The sequence below is a fragment of the Platichthys flesus genome, chromosome 19, assembly GCF_949316205.1.
Source record: "Platichthys flesus chromosome 19, fPlaFle2.1, whole genome shotgun sequence".
Taxonomy (NCBI): domain Eukaryota; kingdom Metazoa; phylum Chordata; class Actinopteri; order Pleuronectiformes; family Pleuronectidae; genus Platichthys; species Platichthys flesus.
The window spans coordinates 18,141,335-18,163,895 of record NC_084963.1 but is presented as its reverse complement, the minus strand read 5'-3'; the positions used below and the strand labels follow the sequence as shown (position 1 = coordinate 18,163,895).

Below are 22,561 nucleotides of genomic sequence, written 5' to 3'. Positions count from 1 at the left end.
ATGATGTGCTGTGATGATGTGCGCCAGGATGATGTGCGCTGCAGGATGATGTGCGCTGCCTGATGATGTGCGCTGCAGGATGATATGCGTCGCAGGATGATATGCGTCGCAGGATGATGTGCACCATAGGATGCAGCAGGATGATGTGCGCTCCAGGATGAAGTTTGCAGCCCGCTGATGTGCGCAGAAGGATGAAGCGCGCCACAGGACGATGTGAACAGCACTATGATGTGCGCTGCAAGACTATGTGCGCCAATGTGAGCCCCAGGATGATGTGCGGGGCACAATGAGATGAGCCACAGGATGAAGTGCGCTGCAGGATGATGTGCGCCGCAGGATGATGCAGGAACAGGATAAGAAAATTTGATAGTTAAACCGTTGTATCTCTTCTCTTTGTCTGCAATTGATCTACAAGCCACTGTGTCAGCAAATTCTCCACATTGTCAATGAGGACATAAGTATATCCCTGATACACCTCTTTTACAAACGGTTTCCTATCTTTCATCAGTATAAGTATTGTAAATGTATTAAATTGGTGTTAGGCAGACATTCACCCAAATACAATGAACCTTTAAATATTTATTAATAAATATTATAGCAATATAATTTACAACTGAATAAACTTTGGTAGATTCATCTTTATGTGATCACTTAATAGTTTCTCTTCAAAGTGATTTTTACACTGAGCTGTAAATAATTCGCTTTATAAAGATTAGTATTAACACTAAGTAATATTAATAATAATGAATACGGTTTAATTGAATATAAAAAGTTTGATAATCTGCACAGCATCATAGTCTCTCTTCCATTCTTGTATGCAAAAACTCAAATCAAGTACAAGTTATTCTAGTAGTAGAAAAGGGGTAGTGTAGTAAAAACGAAAACAACCATTGGAAATGTACTCAAGTATAAACCAGCATGAAGGGGAAATAATTAAATAAAGAACAATTACCACAAAATGTGTACTTCTGCATTGTTGTGGAAATTAACACGACAAATTCAGTCAGATACAATGTTTATTTGTGAGCATACATATCAGAATTGATTAGACCGAAGGCACAAGACCGGGTTTAACTACAGGAAATAATGTAAACTCCAAAGATGTTTAAACATCTGTGACATACAAGAGGCTCCATGTCTGCAAGGCTGGTCTAACATGAAGCTGAAAAAGTAGCTCAAAGTAAACATTGTGTATCCTAAATAAAGACTGTATGATGAGCAAACTAAATTAATTGCACTGCATGTAAACATGCCAGACTCACAAGCTCCTGTCTTTAACATGGCATTACGTTTCTGAGCAGCAGTTGGCACATTGGGTTGTCAGTTAAGGTAAAAGCAATTCATCTTAAAATGAAAAAAGAAAGTCTAAAAAATCTTGGAAGGCACTATTAATAGAATTTCTCACGCAGGCATCTATTAAATCATGTATTAAAGGCTATTTGAATTTAGAAGCAGGAATTCATATCAGCAGATAACATTAACATCTCAGACATACTGTGACTCAGATGCTGCCTGGAATGAAACATTTGGCCCTAGTGCAGTTTTTTTGCACTTGAGTACATTCATAAAAATCTCTAGTGACTAAGTACATACAACATTTAATCATTCTTAATCTCAAAAGATCATGAATCATACAATACATAGGCACTTGTTATAGTATCAATCTAGTAAGTTAATTGATTAAAACTTATATGCAACTTCAAAGTGAACCACATCTTTATGTCACCTCAACGGCTGTTTGGTGGAAACGTCCATTTCTAAATGTTAACTACATATGCTATATTGAAACGGCATCTTTCTGGATCCTACAATGTTAAAAACTGTGACTAAAGGCATTTAGTTAATAGAGTACCTTAGCCTCTGCAGCAGTGATATCTGGAGATGAATTATTCAGATCAGCTTTTGAATTTACTGTGGTTTTGAAAAATCTAAATACTTGCATATGAATCTCTAATTTTCAAGCAAAATGTCCTTGTCTATAGTGTCTGAATCACATTATGTCAGGTCGCTTTATTTGTTCCCATTAACCTTTTTCTCTATTCATGCGGATCTAAACAAATGCCCCTTTCCGTTCCCTGAGCTCGTAAGGAACTTTACCCTTCTGGAATTTAAGATAAATGAGGAAGTTTGAGTGGTGGTTCTGCAATCTGGAGCATATTTCATGCAGATAATACTTCCATTTAACTGTGTTATAAATAAAATCAAGAATACACCATCCCTTTCTTTATGAAAATCACTCGGAGGTAGACATTAGAACCTAGAAGCAGTGTTATAGGAGATTGTTTTGGGACTTGGCCTGGTTTATAATATGGATGGCCTGTCCTAACACTTCTGCTTGTGTAGCAGGACGTACGTTTCAGTCCGTCTTCCAAACTTTGTTCAGGACCTTTACGACTTCCTCATAGATTATGAAGACTATGGCCACATCCATACACACCCGACCAAGCCGAGGGACAGTGCCTTTGTAGAACCTGAATGGAATACACACAGAGTGAATACTCAATAAATGTTAACTAAATGTAAATACATCCAATGGGTTAGCAAACCAAAGTTTATATATTAGTGCATTATTACAGAAAGCCTGCTACCATTCTAGGAAAATCACCACTACTATTAATACGAATACTACTACTAATAAAAACATTCTTAGCATTTGAAAACATCCCAAATAGTAGCAAAACCTCATGGCAGACCTAATGAGTTCTGACAACAAAACCCATAAAACATAAAACATAACATTTAAAAGAAAAGGTAAATTCCTTATATGGCCAAGTGAAGGGAGAAGTGGGCCCAAGAAAGTACCATGAGGTACTCCAAAAAAGTGGTTAGCAAAAGATGACTTCTCGTCAGGGTGAAGAAGCACTAAATTAATACTGAAATGATAAATAAGTCTCAATATAATGTTTTTTTTTTTTTTTATGTTTAACATCATCTTGCGTTCCAGTAAAAGCAACTAGCGAGAAAATTCCATAACCCCATTGTTGTGTATCTTGCTACTGTCAGATTCTGATATTGATTAGCTTAACACATATACTTACTGCTAGGTATATATAAGTTAAAAATAGTCAATAATTAGATTTTTTTTTTATAAGATAGGTACGCAGCAGCAGATTTTATAGTCTTCTCTCATCTCTCATCTCATTTTCATCCGCTTATCCGGGGTCGGGTCGCGGGGGGAGCAGCTCAAGCAGGGGGCCCCAGACTTCCCTTTCCCGGGCCACATTGACCAACTCTGACGGGGGGATCCCGAGGCGTTCCCAGGCCAGTGTTGAGATATAATCTCTCCACCTAGTCCTGGGTCTTCCCCGAGGTCTCCTCCCCACTGGACGTGCCTGAAACACCTCCCAAGGAAGGCGCCCAGTGGGCATCCTTACCAGATGCCCGAACCACCTCAGCTGACTCCTTTCTAAGTGAAGGATTTTATAGTCTTACAAATCTAAAATATCTTTGATGAGCCTTTATTGGTTGATATTTTGGCCGAGCCAACTTATTGATTTAGCTCTATGTAGAAAGATTTGCACTCTATATCTGTCATAAGCACATTTAAGGCTCAGTCATTAACAAGTGATTAAAAGTTTTTAAAAATGAATGAATTATTATCAGGGAGCTTCCTGAGGCATCAGAAAAAAATCACTTCGAACTACACAACTAGAATTCAACATGCAGACTGTATTTCTCCATAAATGATAACCATATTAACTTACGCCTTTGGTCCCTCATGCTTCATGATCTTGACGGCACAGTCCATTGTGCTTTTGTACTTGTGAGCCTCAAGACCCTGTTGATAGATGCACATACATAGGTTAGTCGCTACGCCCAGGGTAGAACTATGAGATTATAGAAATCGAACGTGTTCTTCCACCAACCTGCATTCTGGTTTTGATAACATCCAGAGGAGTGTTTCCAAACACGCTGGCGGCACCGGCAAAAGCTCCGAACGATCCAGTTATCAAAGGATTAATGGCTTTGTTGGGGTCATCACCTTTGGAGTTAATGAAAAGTAAAAGATTATTCTTTGATTACATTATTTGGTTGTATGTGTTAATTATAAAGATAAGAAACAATTGATTCACTCACGCACCTTTGTACCAGTTCCTCAGTGAAGTCATGACGTAGAAGCGGATGGCCTGGTTGGAGCCTTGCTTCAGCACAGTAGCTGTTAGGCCCTGATAAGTCCCCCTCAGTCCTGTACATACAACAGTATGATCAGTATTCTATCAAATGCATAACTATTTTTTAGAATCAGTTACGAGGTCTTAAATTAAAGGACTATTCAGATGTAATGAGGCTAATGAAAAGTACAGTACATTATTCTTTAAATAATGGAGGTGAGGACTCAAATAACTTGACAAGTAATTTCCTTATTCCTGTAAAACCACGATGTAGTGGAGATGCAACAGTAGGTGGCAGTATAATGCAACTGATACAAATTAAAAAGCCTTCCTCACCTTCAGTTCGAATAATCTCCCTCACCCCATGGAAAAATCCCTTGTACTTTGGGTTTGCTGATGTCTGGTCATGGATGAATTTGACCTAAAATGACACCACAAAAGTTATTTAATCATTCTGAAGGGAAAAAATTCAGAGCAGAAACATAAAAATGGCTCTTAAAACCTGTAACCTGGCCATTGTATATAGATGGTTTTAGAAATGTTAAAATCCAGATTGGATATATAGTTTTCATGGATATCAAATGGTTAGGTAATTTTATTTTTTTTACCTTAACTGTCTCCATTGGACAGACAACCAACACGGCTTCTGCAACTCCAGCTCCAAGGCCACAGAGGAATCCTCGCTTACTGTCTAGTTTACCGCTCTCATCACGCATCTTATTACTAAGGAACTCAAACACCCCAAATCTGTAGACAATGAGAAACAATAAAAACATGATTAAAAACTAAAATGACAAAATAACATTTACCAGCCTCTAGAAGCATATTCTTAATAAAGGATCTATAATTTGTAGTCGTTTTAATAAAGCATTTAATCGTTTAATTTTAGATCCGATTTAAGACATTAGTGAGTGTTATAGTTGTGCTACTATGTTGTGAAAATTGGCTGGACTGTGACTTGAAATTAACACATACAACTGCAGACTTGATAAAATATCTGAAAGCATTAGCATTTATTAATGTATCAACTACCAACTTTTTTGTCTTCAAATAATCTGTCTTTTTCTTTAATAAATCTTTGTGTAGAAAATTGGACAGAAAAATGTCAAAGCTGTGACAATCCAAAATGCTAACATATGGTGATACAATACAGAAAAGCAGCTGTTCTTTTCATTTGAGAAGCTTGAGCAAGAAAATGAAAAAAAGTAAAAACAATCAATCAGTTCTGAAAATTCTATTTGAAGAAGGTACATTTTCTGTCAATCTCTGCTAAACAACTTGAAAAAGTTTAAATTGGGATGATTTTTTCAAAAGTGTGCAAAAGTACAAATAGAGAAATGATGCATTACATATCTAGCATCCACACCTGATGTCATAATGAGGTATAATCGAAGTACATTATTTATATAATGCACGGCTGATCTCCTTATGAGGTATTTGTTTGTGCCTGCACATGTTTGTAAGGTTGTGTGGTTGCAGTACCTTACAGCTGCTTTGGGTATAGAGCCATACACCAGAGAGCTTAGACCTCTGTACAGACCCCTCACCCCATGACCATCTACTGTCTGCTTCACACAGTCCCCTGTCGGAGAAAGAGAGAGGAGACAGGACATAAACAAAACAGTAAACAGGTAAGAGGAAAAAAAGAGAAGAGACAAGCTACAAAGACAAAAACATAGATTTCCTGTATGGATATCAAATTACTCCCGCACTACTGCCAAGAAAAGCCCACATAGTGAAAATAATCAGTAGCTGCGTTGTTCCAATAATCCTACTATAACAGTAATTTGTCAAAAGTTACTGAGTCCCCACAGAAAAACATGTTGTAAAGTATTAATTCTAACAAAAAATAACAGTTGTATCGCATAGCTCAAGATTGAATGAATTAAAAAGTAACACATCGAAAAACAGTTGATTTCTATGGGGGAATCCTATCATACATCATACCCATTAAGCATTAGAGCGGACATCACTTAGATGAGTGATTGTGATGAGTAGATGAGAAGACTGATACACGTCTGGGATCTGTTTGTTAGCGGTGAGCTTAGCATAGCATAAAGGCTGGAAGCATGTGGAAACAGCAAGCCATGAGGTCACCAAGCCTCCAGCAGAGACTCCACACAGTCACTACACCTTCTAAGAAGTATTCCACAACATGATGCTTCATAAAACAGCAAATGAACATTTTATTCTTATTTTTTTGGTAGAAATTAAAGATGCTGCTAGTATCTCTCTGTTTCCTTGCTTCTTGCCTTTAGCCCAATGCTGCCTTCAAATAGAATATGTGAGCTTTTTGTTACGATGTGGGGAGTTGTACACTGTGCTTGGCACAGACTCACAAGCCAGCAGTTGAGTAACGTCATTACTTATTTAGCAACATGTGTTATCCATTATACTCTTGAACTCCAATATTCCCTGATTGTGTATAAACCACAGAAAGGGGGCATTCCCCCATTGAAGGCAGCACAAACTAACTTTCTCCCGGCAGTTCCTTTAAGGACATATTGTCCCCATGAATGATAACTCCAGAATAACAAGATATAAGCACATTCTGCTAGTGTACTGTGGTATCCCGTATTGCTCTATATCTATTTTTCTCTATTATAAATCACCAATCTTACCATCACATGCAATAATAGTGATGAAATCTACTTCAGAAAATAAATAACAAACTCACCGATGCCTTTATATTTGGGAGGATTTGCCTTTTCATCGAGCTGCAGCTGTGTTTTCACGTACTCTGTTGGAAAGGTGATGCAGATCTCAATGCCTCCTGCAATCCCGCCTGAAATAACAGAAAAGAAAAAGAAAAAAACATTCAGCACAGATCGGTTAAAAGACAAAAAAAACCATTCAGCACATATCAGTTTTAACAAACGTCTTAAGAAACACTGTCAAACCCACACAAGCATTCATGTGAAAACTGCATCAACACACTGAACCACTAGTACTATTCTTTATTCACTTTAAATTGCTGTGTTCCCGTTATACAATTATAAATGTTTAAACTTTTCTTCCAAGTAAAAGTAGAATTTTCTAATTGACTTACTTAAATGTTTTTTTAAGGGTTTTACATCCGATAATAAAAAGAGGCAACACAACATTTCTGTTGTAAGAAATAAATCTTTAAAAAAAGTTATTAAATTAACTTCATACATAAACCTGTAAAGTTGATTAGAGCTTAGTTTTGCCTTTATAAGCTGTCAGCGAGGTGCACATTATTAGCCACCAGAGGATGTATAAATACAATGACTGATGCATGTCTGCTCCACAGTGTTGCAGCTGCAGCGCAAACACACCAGCTCCACCTTAAAACCCTGGCTGTCAAACATCTGCAGTTCAACAGCGAACCCTCAGCCCTGCAGCTGATTGGCTCGGCTGATCGAAGCATGATTCTGCCCACAGAAACTCCCCTTGGCCCTGACTCGCCTCAAGGGGGTGTGTAGGCTCCAGAGAACATAGTGTTCGCCACATCACCCTATAACAACACATAGCAGCCGTCGGATGATGGTCTGATCCCTCGGATGTGGGACAAGTGGTTGGTTTGCAGAGGGAATGGGGAGTAGGCCTAATAGTATGCATCTAAAAGAAGTCTGTGTTCAATGAACCTGGCTATCCAGGCCCTGACTAACAAGTTCATGTTGTAAAAAGAACGTACATTTATGCAGAATTGGTAAAGACTTTAGATGATTCCGTTTCTAACATGTATGCAAGCTTGAATTCATTCTCACATACTTTATAAAGGGCTCTCTGTTGATGTCTTTCACATGCACTCTGTCCACTAAACAATGTCATGCAGAGAAGTCCAACACACCCCTGGTGGCAGCCCGCATTCGGACATGCAGGTCAGGCTGGTCGTGCACGTGCAAGCACAAGGTTACAGGCTGGGCCGCTCGACCGAGGTTCTAAGAGTGCTGGTTATGACACACTCCAGCTTTTGATCGGTTAGAGACCGGGTTTACAGCTGTGGTTACGAATTAAACATGAATCAAAAACACAGTCCACACAATCATTATCTGCAAACACTACTCCATTCAGTACCTGCATTACAGCCACGTGTTCTGGAAAAAGATACAGAACCAGTTTAACAAGTCCGACATGAAAGTACACTTAAACAGGTATTCTGAGAGGGAATGTGGAAAGACGGATTGACTGTCAGTGTTTATCTACTACTTTATTTGTCTTTTTTAAAGACAAACACAAAAGGTAGGTCAAAGTTGAACTTCTTCAGGCAAAGCTACATTACACATGGCCGTATGCACAGTCTAATGTCAATGCATTTTTCCTGCGGTGACGAGTCTAATTGCGTATTAACATGCTGCTCACGTTTCTTGCATTTCCTGGAAGTCGTTCGTCCAACTTTGTTGAGCTCATGTGCTCTCAAGTGGGAGAGAGAAGTCAAGATGGACACTGGATTGTGTAGTATTTTGTCTATGAGAGGATTGATAACAATTCAAATATGGCCTTATTTTACTTAAGCTGCTTTCAGACATGAAGAGGCCTTTGCAAGAATTTTCGAAGTCTGAAAGTTGAAAACTATCCTGTCACCCCATAACTGCACGTCAATTGTTTACAATGAAAAAGACCTGTGTTTGACACAACTTTATCAAACATGCATTTAACTTTCAAACAATCACAACAGAACAGATGCCTGCCATGAAATAACCTTTCATTTATGGTCTGAAATGAAAAAGAAGTGAAGTGAAATTGGGTGGAATTATGCTTGCAATTGCTATGCACCAAATAAAGCCTGTAATTTCCCCACAAACTTCATTTTACGCTGTTTTTCTCATGATGCACTTTTTAAAGGAGCACTTTGACATTTTGGGACACATTCTCGTTACTTTGCTTCAGACAGGGCCAGGCTAGTTGTTAAACAAAGGAAACCTGAACTGTAAATAAAAATGACTCCCACTATAATATCTTTGATTCTGTGGGGATTAGTGGTGTCATTAAGCTTTGGCATGTGATCCAGCTACTCTCTTGTGACTTGCTCGTAGCTGCCTTGTCATCCTATTAGCTCGCGCCATGACTATAGAGAGCTGTAGTCATGTATTCACAAGATTGTGGTTTGCATTTCAGGCTTACCACACATATGATTACACTAGAGATTGCATTGGAAATCATCTTGAATTTTCTGTCTACACACGCTCCATAGCTGAGTTTTTCACAGGCGTGTGGTAACCCAGGTGAATGAGTGTAGGAGCTGACAGAGCAATGTGCTTTGTCATCGTGGCACAGGATTCATGACCCGGGCCTCTGAGCACACACACTGTGAGGGCAGGAGGTCAATAAAAAACAAACTGCTCACAGTGATATGTAAAAGTACAGTTAACACATTTCTTTATGTACAAGGATGAAAACCTAGTATATTCAGCCATAGGGTGATCTCTCTCTTTCTAATGGTGATGCAATATTATCAACAATGATTGTCCTGTAGTACATGAGGAGCTCTGTCACTGATTGACTAATGAGACAGTCCGGCAATCAGAGTTAATCTCTATCAGGTTTCTTTGGAAAGGGGTCTGGGCTAAAGTCTACAAGTTCCAGGAGCTACAAGACTCTCCGCCGTCCAGTCCCAAGCAAAATGTTACTGCATTAAACTGTGATGATCTGTCTTGGCAGGCTTAGCAGGACCAATGGTATGAAGAGACTTGTTGTTCATTCAGGAATCTAGTAACAAATCAAAGATTTTGTTAACCAAGTTAAACTTAGTCAAACACAAGGAATGCAATTTAATCCCTTTCACACAGTTATACCTGCCAAAGTATGCAAGATATGAATGAAATGCATTACGGAGGAAACTAGGAATCATTTACCCAGTGCCTTTGTTTATTCATATAACACTTTCTCACTCTGGACCAGATATAGATAACAATAACAATAATTCCAAATGACCATTAAATAATCATTAAACAGATGAACTGGACCAGGATATATAGCAGACTGGAAGTAATAATTGTCCATTAAAAAGTAGGAATTAATTTAAGATACATTTATTAAATGTGCATAACAAAAGGTGTTGGCACATGGTACTGGACCTTTTGAGACAGTTTCATGTTCTAAAAACACATACAAACCATTTTTATGAGTAACTTTGCAGACTGTGGCAGATAGTTTAAACTTTTTTAAATGAAAAGAAAAGCTTTTAAAATGATACTTAAATCAATGTCTCTCTTGAGGTCACAGGTCAGTGGTTCAGTGTGTAGAATAAAGTGAGATGTAGTGGTGAAGGTGCATGTTGCCGCTGAATACCCCTCACCTCACCATCCCCTTCCTAACAGGACAGAGAACCTGTGGCAGCCTTCAGCTGTCAAGTGATGTTTAGTTTGTCCAGTTTGGACGACTGTTAAAAACATGGCGGCCCCCGTAGAGAGGAACCGCTTCCATAAATATACAAGTGTTTTAATATAAAGGGCCCATTTCTAGGTTAAAGAAAACAACAATTCATATAATTTAGATGAAACACACTAGTGAGAACATTGCTAGGATCTTATATTTTCAATTTCTGCCACTAGATCCTTTTCACCCATAAACTTACACACTGGACCTTTAAAGCCCTGCCTTTCAAACATCATGGTGAACTACATGTCTCTCTCCTGCCTGCGGGGCACATTCCTCTCAAATGCCTTTCAGAGTGACACCGAGGCACAGAGCTGCAGCTGAGGCCTGTGGTCACATCTGTAGACACAGGTTCAGCCTTTCGCATGGACACACAAAGATTAACAGCTACTCCTGCAAGAAAAACACACGAACACACACACACGCACAGAAACTTTGTTACCTGCCATAATAGCTTTTCCAGGGTGGGTGAACTTGGCGTTGCTCGCCGGGGCTGCAGCCGCCAAACACCGGGGTCTGTGGAACGGGCTCACGAAGCCTGGTTGTCCCGACATGACTGCGAAACGCTGGACAAACTTTTGTTGTCAACACGGATGTGCTCGGGTTCCACGGAGCCGCTCAGCCTTCAAGCGCTTCTCATGCAGTCCGGGTGCGGGCGCCTCGAAGCGGACACTGGGCGAGCAGAGAGGCGGCGCTGACCATTGGACTCTCAGCGCTGATCTGTTGTTGAGTGTACTTTTGACAGTTATCCCCACAGTGCAAACACACGCACAGACACACGCGCACACACTGCCTGGTAGCGTCGAGTCAGTGTTCATTCGGGGCGGAGCACAGCGCCACAATGACCCACCCCCACCTCCGCCAACCCGACATGGAGGGCGCCATGTTTGTCACCAATTTAAGGAGGACCGGTAACTCTGCTCTGGTCGCAGAAAAACTCCTGCAACACTTTTGCTGTGAGTCCCCTCGCCACTGCACTGACAGGCACCTATGAGTAATTATAATAGGATGTATACATTCATTTAAAAAGGTGCATTTACTGCATGCTACTTTCTGACTCAAGTATTTGGTCCATTATGTGTAGTCAACCATAGTTATTTTACAACTTAAAGGTCCAGTTTGTAAGATTTATGCATCTAGTGGGCAGAAATTAAATATCAAATAATCCTAGTGATGTTTTCACGAGTGTGTTTCATCTAAATTGTGCACATTTTCGTTTTCTTGACCCTAGAATTGTCTCTTTATATTCGGGAGCGGGTCCTTTATACGGAGGCCGCCATGTTTTTCTTTTAGTACCCTAGACCGGACAAACTAAACACCTTTTGAGTTTTTTGTGACAACTGAAGGCTACCAATGATGTTTGGAAGGGGAGGATGAGATGAGGGGTATTTAGCTGCAATATACAACTTCACCACTAAGTGTCACTAAATTAAGATTGAAATTTTACATAAAAAATACATTTATGAGCTTAAATGCAGCATACTGTTGAGGGGCCCATCATCTAGGTTATCCATTCGACAATCTAAGTACTTTACGCTAGCTCTAATAAAAGTAGGTCTTGAATATTACTCAAAAAAGATTGTTGTTAAATTAGTGCATAACTTTTAATATTTTAGGTACAATTTGCTGGTTATACTTGGGTACTTAAACTTAAGATGACTTTTAAATGGCTTTTGGTTATGCAGGCCTTTTCCATTATATATATATAACGTCCAATGGTAAGATCTCCCTTATGAATTACTATCGTCCTCAGGGTTACTGCTCCGGTGGTGCATTGCATGCTGGTGAGGCCTGGTGTGGAGATGCTCTTGACATCCAGCATGGCTCCATTGATCAGCGGCTCTTCTAAAAGCCAGTGTAGAGAGTTTGTAGGTTCCAGCCTTTTCCATTTAAAAAGGTTCCATGTCTAAAAAAATGACTGATAAAAATGAGATAATCCATACAGTTTAAAAAGCTTAAATCCATTAAGAACAGTGGCATGTCTAAAACCAGCCCAGTTGAACCCCTCATGATGCTGCTTGTCACTTGTCTCCCAACAATATCCTGTGGACATACAAGATACTTCTGTAAAAACTGTAATCTAAAAGTGGATATTTAGGGCCCGAGCACTGACAGTGGGAGGCCCTATTGAAATTGTAATGATTATTATTATTATTATTATTATTATTATTATTATTATTATTATTATTATTATTCAGGCAAATGAATTCGCTTTTTGAGGGCTTTAACATGCTAAAATTCGTACCAAAATTGGCAGAAAGTTAAAAAGTGGTGAAAATGTACGTATTCTGGAGGAATTTTCAGGGCTCGGGCCTGTTCAGATACATTTCTGAAAATTTCCTGTTCACCTTAACATTACACACTGAACCTTTAAGTTTGACTTTTCCACACTGAGATATTAGCAGAAAGTTAAACCTGGTCTTCTGCTTGAGTGTAAATAACAAACAACAATGGCTCATTTGCAAAGATGAAGTCAGGAAACCTGTTGTGGTTCTAGTGAATTATCTTTATGTCTTGTTATTATTATTCATGAAGCCTTTGATGCTGAGTCGTAAACAAACCACTCCTGCAGTTTCAGTGGTCAAAGATCAAAGCAATCTTTATGTCCTGCAAAGGTTACATCTCTCTCCCTCTTTCAGAATTGGGACATTTCCTCAAACCGTGTAACCATTGAGGTACGGCGAAGGTTCATCCTTCGCCAAAGGAGACGATGTTGTCATAAATCCACTGTGCATTGTCCTATCAGGACCAAACGTCTGTCTCATGATCAGAGTTCAAGCCTGAACATTTTAGGCAAAATGCATGCAACGCTTCAAAATGCATGTGCTCTGGCATGCCCAGTGCTGCTTTGCAGTCTTGGAAATTTTAGTTCCATTTGATCCTTACAATTTGCCATAAGAGTATGATTTCTTTTTGTAATTAGTATTTAGATTTATTTACTCATATTCAATCAGCTTGATCTGAAAATATACATTTCCGTCTGAAATGTAGTAGAATAGAAGAATAAAATAGCTTGAAATTGCAATACTCAAATAAAGTACAAGTGTCTCACATTTATATCAAAATTGATAATACAGTCCTTAAGTATTGTATTTAATTTTTTCCAAAAAAGAAACATTTTGGAGACAGGGGTGTGTGTAATATTGTTGGTGTCTAATGAAAGCTTAATGCTGGGTGTGTTATCTTTCACACCAATCTAAAATAGACAATATATGAGGAGAGCATTTCTCTGATTGGTCAATTGGCTAGACAATTATACTCTGTCAGCATATTTCAAAATATGATGATGCGCTCCTTTAATTGAGATTGGTGGTGAAATGGGTAAACAGCAGATGGCTTTGCTATTGGCTTGAGAGAGTGAATAATAATGACCAATTTTTCAGATCTGATCTGTGACCACCAAAGTTAACCACAGTGTTCCTCATGGGTCTGTGCTCGGTCAAATCTTTTTATTTTGAGTTTGTGGATAAAAGCTGCAACTCAAGACACTGAATTTTGTCCATAGTGAAGTGTTGGTTGTCATAGATTCAGTGAGTAAGTTATCTCAGCTAAAGCTTCATAATTTGAGTCTTTTAGAAACTACTTCCCAGGAGTTGGACCTTTTTATTTCATGTTTTTGCATGAAAGCTCTGTTGAGTCTTTTAAAACTGCTGAAGATACTGAGTTGCTATGTATGTTGTGCTACCTTGTGTCCTTAGGATGCACTTTTTGGTTTTTAATTAAGATGCAGCTAATTGAGTTTAAAGGGATATTTCCCTCTCTAGCATCTGTTAAGATCCCGGGGAATCTAAGACATTTTCCCTTGTGCCTCCTGCTTGTGTTTTGTTATGTCATGTGTTTCCCACTGTTTATTTATGTTGTCATTTGCTTCTTGTGTTTATGTTGTCAGATCATGTGTGTTCTGTTATTGTCCGGAGACTCCGCCCTCTGCTGCTTCCCGCTCTTTTTCTCCCTCACCTGTTCCCTATTGTCCCCTGAGTGTTTGCCTGATTAGTTCACCTGTGTCTTGTCTTTGTTCCCCCTGCTATATAAGCCCAGTCTTTCTGTTGTCCCCTGTCGGATTGATATCGTTTGTTTGTGAGAAGTTACGTAAAGAGTCTGCCGTTTTTGAGCCCTTGTGTACCTGGTATGGTCTAAGACTCAGATTTTTGATCCTCTGTGTTTTTTCCCTTTTGGAATTCATCTTGGTCTGCGATTGAGTCCTTGCTCTGAGAAAGCCTAACAGCATCGCCACCTGCTGGTCGTTTTGGTTTTCTCATTAAACTTTTTTTCTATGGTTTCAGGGTCGTAAGATCAGTGTTCAAATAAAAACAGATAATGTTTTATGTTATCTTTCTTTCTCTTACTCTTCTTCAGGTCATCTGTAGTTCGGATGGTTCCCACAAACCTTCTCAAACGTATAATTCAATTAAATAACTTGTAAAGAACATTCCAGCCCTAGTTTGCTCACATTCAAGGTTTGGTTTGAACTTGGGAACTATGGGCCCTGGTAATGATATATCATTGATCTTAGGAGGAGTTTTCAAAAATTGCCATTCCTCTCCTTTCTTATTAAAGGTTTAAAGTAATATTCACATTTACAAACACCAACAAGAACTGTGTTAACCAGGTGATGTTTCAAGTAAGATGAAGTTTCCCCAGTCATACCTGACAATGTGTAGGTACGGTGTATGATGACTTGATTGATGTGTTCTGTTCATTTGAAGACAACATGATGCTTATTTTCTTTCTGACAGAGAAAGGTGAAGCTACAATCAGCTGCTTATCATCTTATGAAGACCACTAGGCTCAGAGACAGTTTTATCCCCCAGGCCATACGACTTTTAAACTCCTCTGAACTGCAATAACTCCACCAAACTAGCACCGTGACATATTTGCATATTTGCACCATTGCACTATTGTTTTATTTTCTCTTCAGCTGTTTTTATATATGTTTAGATATATATATATACTTTATTTTCTTTTTTGATATTTTATTTCTTTTTTATTTTTTAGGTTGTAATTACTTGAGCTTTGCTAGAAGAGAGCCTGTGACTCAAGCATTTCACTGCCAGCGACTGCTTAATGTTATTGTTGTGCATTTGATAATACAAATCTTGAATCTTGAATAATGCTCATTGATAAGTTTTTCATATTTGGTTGCTATCACTAAAAGTATATTAGCTGTTAGTGTTATGTGCCTGTTTAACAATTACATTTTTGTACTGATTAAAGAAACTGCATCACTTATAGTCTCCATCCTAAATGATAACAGCGGTTACCACAGACTTCTGCACAGAGATGGTGCACATCAGATCTCATGTCAAGATTGTGTCCAATACGCTGAATTTCCAAGGTCCGACCACATCCTTTGACTTCAGGATATAAAGACGAGTGTGAGCTATGAGGGGGGGGGGGGGGGCTTCTGTGCATCTCACCATCACATCATAGAGAGAGAAAAGAAGACATGTCCTGCCTGGGGGCTTTCACCGGTCTCTTCTCCTGCATGGTCCTCCTAATTGTCCACTCAAGTGAGAAGAACATTTCAGATTTAAATATTTCAACGGGGGGCGGTGTGGCCTAGTGATTAGAGTGATGGTTCTCCAACAAGAAGGTTGCTGTTTCAAACCTCACTCTCTCCCATCTGCATGCCGAAGTGTCCATGGCAAGATACTGGACCCCTAAATGGCCCCTCATGAATGTTGAGTGTTCTAATTGTAAGTCGCTTTGGACAAAAGCGTCAGCCAAATGACATGTAATGTAATATTTCTGATTTAAATATTTCAGCTAATGCTTATTTTCCTTTTTTGATTTTTGTATGTATCATCTGAATTTTGGTTTTAGGTGATTGCTCTGAGATTATCAATGGAAAGAAGTGACGCCCCACTCGCTGCCGTACATGGCTCTGCTTCAGAGTCCCACACATCCTGCGGAGGGATACTGATCGATAAATCATGGGTCCTGACTGCTGCCCACTGTATGAAATGCGTTACCATAATTACAACATTTCAGAACATGCGCCAACAATTATCTTGATTTACATTATTTACTGATTAAAATCTAAGAAATGTTTATTTGGTTATAGAAAAGGAAGCAAATGTGTGGGGTGGTGTGGCCTAGTGATTAGAGTAATGGTTCTCCAACAAGAAGGTTGCCGGTTCAAACCCCACTCTCTACCATCTGCATGCCGAAGTGTCCTTGGCAAGATACTTAACCCCTAAATGGCCCCTCATGAATGTTGAGTATACTATTTGTAAGTCGCTTTGGACAAAAGCGTCAGCCAAATTACATGTATGTATTTATGTAAATGTGTTGGATTAGATAATATCTTATCATGAGCTGAATCCATAAACTAATTATGACTTAATCACAGTTACTTTATCATACTGGATGCAAATGATCACTGTAATACAATCAATCTAATGAGGCATATACTCTCCCACTGTATATATTCTCTTTACATACTAGTTAATTTGTGTTTCCTTGCACTTATATTCATCGCATGTTCACTTATCACTTCACTGGTGTCTATTTCTGAATGTCCTCTTTGCTGCCGTCCTTGTTGAGGGACTTAGTAAGGATTATCTTATCTTATCTTATCTATAACTTTAATTATCAGCGTGCAGAACAGTTCTGTGAATTCTAATCAAACATAATACTGTGTTTTAGGGGTTCCAATATTAGGACCGTGTTGCTGGGGGTGCACTCCATCAAGGCAAATGAAGGGAATTCCAGGCAGGTCAGAAAGGATCTGAAGCATTTTCCACATCCCGGCTATGATAAAGATACAAGGGTCATGTTGCTCAAGGTAAAATAGCATTACCGCATCAATGTTAACGAATAAATTGAACAATCAGCCAATATATGTGAAGAGATTCAGCATTAATACATTTTGTTCTTTTCTTATTTCAGCTTGACAAATCTGTGAATGAAACCAAGAAGCTGAAGTATCTTAAGTTGGGTGATGCCATCAGAGATCCGGCAGCTGGGACCAGCTGCATGGTGGCAGGATGGGGATAACAAGCAAGGATGCCATGGAAATGTCCGAAGTCTTGATGTCCGTCAATGTGACTGTGGTCAATAGAGAGAAGTGCAACTCTCCTGCATATTACAACAGAGATCCCGTCATCACCAGTGGCATGATATGTGCCGGTTCAGACGGGAAAAATGAAGCTGACACCTGTGGGGTAAGTTACGGTGAATGTTTATCTGCAGGGATTTTTAACTGCCGTCCCTCCTGTCAGTGTCTGGACTGCATGTCAGTGACTGTGGTTTTCTCTGTAGGGGGATTCAGGAGGCCCACTGATGTGCAGCGGAGGGCTGGTTGGAGTCACTTCTTTCGGAAGAGGGTGTGGCCGGAAAGACAAGCCAGGAGTGTACTCGTATCTCACAGAGGAACAACTCAAATGGATCAATGAGACCATGAAGATGTCTGACATTTAATGAGCACCTGCTTTGAAGGATTTGTAATTGCAACCATGTTAATCAATTCTATGTGAGGTGATACGAGGGAGATTTCTGCTTCTGCTGCAATAAAACAGGCCAGAGTGATTTTATTTTTAATCTAAACTGGAGAGACACATGTTTATCATGAGGTATCCTGGGAGACTGAGTTCGGGAGGCTCTTAGTATTCTCCGGAACAAAGGGACATGAGATTTCAGGCTTTTTACTCCCATGTAGGCCGAAGAGGAGGCCTTTGGTTTCACAAAAACTATGTCCCAACACTAAACTGCTTTTCCTTTGACCTGACTATTACCTTTGACAACTCTGTGTTAGCCCCCACCCAGACTTCTAGGAACTGTAATGGAAAATTTCCATGATCAATCATGTCTCACTACTTTTTTGAACTTTATCTGTGCAACTGTGTGCTGGGTTTGATTCATCTTTCTGTAGTAGTGAGTCCAGACAGCAGATATTTCCTGTTTGCTTTCTGTTTTGTTTCCTGTTTATCACATTGTATAAAAACCTTCCTTTTTAACTTCTTGTGGTTGCACTCTGAGCCATGTTGCTGACTGTGTAACCCTCTGCAGAGCTAATAATTAAACCTCTAAGTAAACTCCGGTCTGAGAAACTCATTTCAATCTCGACAGTCAACTCTCCCTTAATCCCAAAATTACTCTAACAACTCGTTCATGTAGATGAATGCTGCACAACATCAGGAGAATACGTCCCCTTCTCACTCAGAAGTTGGTGCAGGTTCTGATCCAGGCTCTGGTCGTCTCACACCTAGACTACTGCACCTCCCTCCTGGCAGGTCGACCTGCGAATGCCATCCGACGTCTGCAGCTCCTCCAGAATGCAGCAGCTCGACTGGTCTCGAACCTAAATTTACGGACACTACTCAGCTCTTCTGCTCCCTTCACTGGTTACCGGTGGCTGCCCGCATCCATTTCAAAACATTAGTACTTGCGTACCGTGCAGCGGACGGATTGGGTCCAGGCTACATCCAGGACATGGTCAAACCTTACACCCCAGCCCGTTCACTTTGCTCTGCATCTGCCAATCGGCTCGTTGCTCCCTCACTGCGAGCTAAACACTTAACAAAGTCTTGACTGTCTGCTGTCCTGCCTCCTAAATGGTGGAATGAGCTCCCAAATGACATTAGGGCAGCAAAAAGTTTATACATCTTCCGGCGCAAACTAAAAACACACATCTCTTCTGACTATACCTTGAGTGAAAGTTTAAACTAACAATTTAGTAGCACTTACTTATAGCACTTTGTAGTTGGGCTTTCTTGAACAAAATAATACTTTATTGACTCTTGTTGTTCTTGGTTTGTACCCTCATGGTTGAATGCACCTAATGTATGTCGCTTTGGATAAAAGCGTCAGCTAAATGAAATGTAAAAAGAGAAAATGTTCCTTGCACAAATATTGCCTTTCTCACACCTTCACCTCTAGGTTTGTTTGGTTTTATATCAGTTGTGTATTTGGGATATTTAAAAGTATAAATGTACTGTACCAGAGTTATATTCACTGTAACTCCTACACTTACACTAAAAAGCTGTTTCCTCAGTCATACCTGACAATGTGTAGGTACGGTGTAATCAGAAAGCAATTAGTTAGTGTCTGTGGTGGCAAACTGTGTCAGTAGGAATTAACTAATGCAGTTAGATTGATGACTTGATTCATGTGTTCTGTTCATTCATATTATTAAAGAATATGATGCTTATTTTCTTTCTGACACAGAGTTAGTGAAAATATTACCACTCTCTTACCTTTACAATAAAGGTGGAGCTTCAGTCAGCTGCTAATTATCGCATCCAGTATAAAGACTATAGGAACCATGCCTAATGCTCACTGATTAGTATTTCATATTTGGTTGATATCCCACCTTTTATAAACCGTTAGTGTTATGTGCCTGTTTTACATTTACATTTTTGTACTGATTAAAAAAACTATTTATTCAAGGTAACAATAAATGAATATAAACCTTTCTTAGAGTTGTATTTTTTTGCATTTGACCCACCAGCTTTGTGTCACATTCACTTTCCTCCAGCAGTCTAGGTTTCCTCTGAGTCGTGATTAAAGACACTCATAAGTGAAGCTGACAAGGTTGACACCAGCCTCCACATTTAGCAGCTGCGTTTTGGGCCTGACCTCACTGACACGTCTACACCCTGATCATGACCTGCGTCACTTATAGTCTCCACCCGACCACATGAGCGGAAAACGATAACAGCAGTTACCACAGAATTCTGCACGGAGATGGTGCACATCAGTTCTCATGTCAAGATTGCGTCCAATACGCGGAATCATGATTTTCCATGGTCAGACCACATCCTTTGACTTCAGGACATAAAGACGAATGTGAGCACTGAGGGGGGGCTTCATTGCATCTCACCATCAGATCAAAGAAAGAGATAAGAAGACATGTCCTGCCTGGGGGCTTTCACCGGTCTCTTCTCCTGCATGGTCCTCCTCATTGTCGTCTCAAGTGAGTAGAACATTTCTGATTTAAATATTTCAGCTTCTCCTTTTTTTTCTTTTTTTTTTAAATGTATCATCTGAATTTTGGTTTTAGGTGATGGCTCTGAGATTATCGATGGGAAAGAAGTGAAGCCCCACTCGCTGCCGTACATGGCTCTGCTAAAGAAAAACAGACAATTCTGTGGAGGGATACTGATCGATAAATCATGGGTCCTGACTGCTGCCCACTGTAAAAAGTGCGTTACCATAGTTACAACATTTCAGATCATAAGCCAACAATAATCTTCATTTCCAACAGACAGTGTAAAAGACATTATGTATTTTATTAAAATCTAAGTCATTTTACCTGGTTATAGAAAATGCATCATTATGTTTCTCTCGTATTTATTTGCCGATGCAAATGTGGATAAAATAACGTGTTAACATGACTAGACACATATGATCACTGTAATATGATCAATCTAATGAGGCATATACTCTCCCTCTGTATATATTCTGTTTACATACCAGTTCATTTGTGTTTCCTTGCACTTATAAGTATTGCATGTTTACTTATCATCACTTCACTGGTGTCTGTTTCTGAATGTCCTCTTTGATGCCGTCCTTGTTGAGAGACTAAGAAAGGATTATCTTATCTTATCTTATCTAAAACCACTTTAAATATCAGTGGGCAGAACAATTCTGTGAATTGTAATCAAACAAAATACTGTGTTTTTGCTCTTGCAGCTTTAAGACTGTGTTGTTGGGGGTGCACTCGATCAAGGCTAAAAAAGACAAGTCCAGGCAGGTCATAAAGGTTAAGAAGTGTTTTCGTCATCCTGGCTATAATGCAGCTACAAGGGTCAATGACATAATGTTGCTGAAGGTAAAATAACATTACAGCATCAATGTTAACGAATAAATTGAACAATCAGCCAATATATGTGAAGAGATTCAGCATTAATACATTTTGTTCTTTACTTAATTCAGCTTGACAAATCAGTGAAGGTAACCGAGACGGTGGAGGGTTTTAAGTTGGGTGATGCCATCCAAGATCCGGCAGCTGGGACCAGCTGCATGGTGGCAGGATGGGGCTATACAAATAACAGTGTAAAGAAAATATCCGACGTCTTGATGTCCGTCACTGTGACTGTGGTCGATAGAGAGAAGTGCAACTCTCCTGCATATTACCACAGCAAACCTGTGATCACCAGTGGCATGATATGTGCCGGTTCAGACGGGAAAAATGAAGCTGACACCTGTGGGGTAAGTAACCGTGAATGTTTGTTTGCAGGGATTTAACTGCCGTCCCTCCTGTCAGTGTCTGGACTGCCTGTCATTGACTGTGGTTTTCTATGTAGGGGGATTCAGGAGGCCCACTGATGTGCAGCGGAAGGCTGGTTGGAGTTACTTCTTTCGGAACCGAATGTGGCCGGAAGAACAAGCCAGGAGTGTACTCGTATCTCACAGAGGAAAAACTCAAATGGATCAAAGATACAATGAAGATGTCTGACATCTAATGAGCACCCGCTGTGAAGGATTTTGTATTTGCGGCCATGTTAATCAATTTATGTGAGGTGATACGAGGGAGATTTCTGCTTCTGCTGCAATAAAACAGGCCAAAGTGATTTAATTTTGAAATCTTACCTGGATAGACACGTGTTTATCATGACAAATCGCTAAAGGGACATTATGAGTCCTTCAACCAGACAGATGCCGACAGATTCACCACTTCCTGCATCAAGAGCCTAATTTGAAACTGAGGCTTCAGCTCAAGTCTTGTGGAACACAAGTGTTGTAATAAAGATAAATTCTGGTCCATGTTCTTATACTTTGTACCCCACATCAACATTTCTGTCGTCATAGAGGCAGAGGCCGAAATAAAGAGGGCACGTTGTCTGTCTGTCTTTCTCTCTCAGCTTTTCTTTCTCTCAGCTGACTCTTTTATGTTTTGTTCTCCCTCCCAGCGCCGTGTTATCCCTGGTTTCAGGTTCCTAAGATCAGTGTTCAAATAAAAACAAATCATTTTATATGTTGTGTTTTCTTTCTCTTACTCTTCTTCAGGTCATCTGTAGATCACAAAAAATGTAACTATCAGATTTACTTTTTGCAAATGTCAAGAGAACTCTCTAAAATTGCCATTCCTCTCTTTCTGAATAAGGGTTTAATCTACTTTGAATGCGTAATATTGAATCGCAATATTTACAGAATCACAATAC

General features: G+C 39.5%; 2 protein-coding genes and 1 pseudogene across 2 annotated transcripts; 2 read left to right on the top strand and 1 right to left on the bottom strand.

The window, feature by feature from the left end:
• Window positions 1-998: 998 nt before the first annotated feature.
• Window positions 999-11,241, bottom strand: slc25a1b (slc25a1 solute carrier family 25 member 1b). Its single transcript, XM_062412592.1, has 9 exons — window positions 10,897-11,241; window positions 6,790-6,897; window positions 5,595-5,694; window positions 4,721-4,859; window positions 4,449-4,533; window positions 4,082-4,186; window positions 3,867-3,982; window positions 3,705-3,778; window positions 999-2,471 (listed from the first exon to the last, which is right to left on the bottom strand). Exons 1-9 carry the CDS (start codon window positions 11,006-11,008, stop codon window positions 2,357-2,359), a joined length of 954 nt encoding a protein of 317 aa, XP_062268576.1. The 5' UTR covers window positions 11,009-11,241; the 3' UTR covers window positions 999-2,356.
• Window positions 11,242-15,900: 4,659 nt separating this feature from the next.
• LOC133974598 (granzyme A-like) lies at window positions 15,901-18,456 on the top strand (annotated as a pseudogene).
• Window positions 18,457-20,140: 1,684 nt separating this feature from the next.
• LOC133974596 (granzyme K-like) lies at window positions 20,141-22,359 on the top strand. The gene is made up of 5 exons (XM_062412226.1): window positions 20,141-20,370; window positions 20,458-20,599; window positions 21,090-21,228; window positions 21,333-21,608; window positions 21,704-22,359. The coding sequence occupies exons 1-5, from the start codon at window positions 20,307-20,309 to the stop codon at window positions 21,860-21,862; spliced, it is 780 nt and encodes a 259-aa protein (XP_062268210.1). The 5' UTR covers window positions 20,141-20,306; the 3' UTR covers window positions 21,863-22,359.
• Window positions 22,360-22,561: the final 202 nt, after the last annotated feature.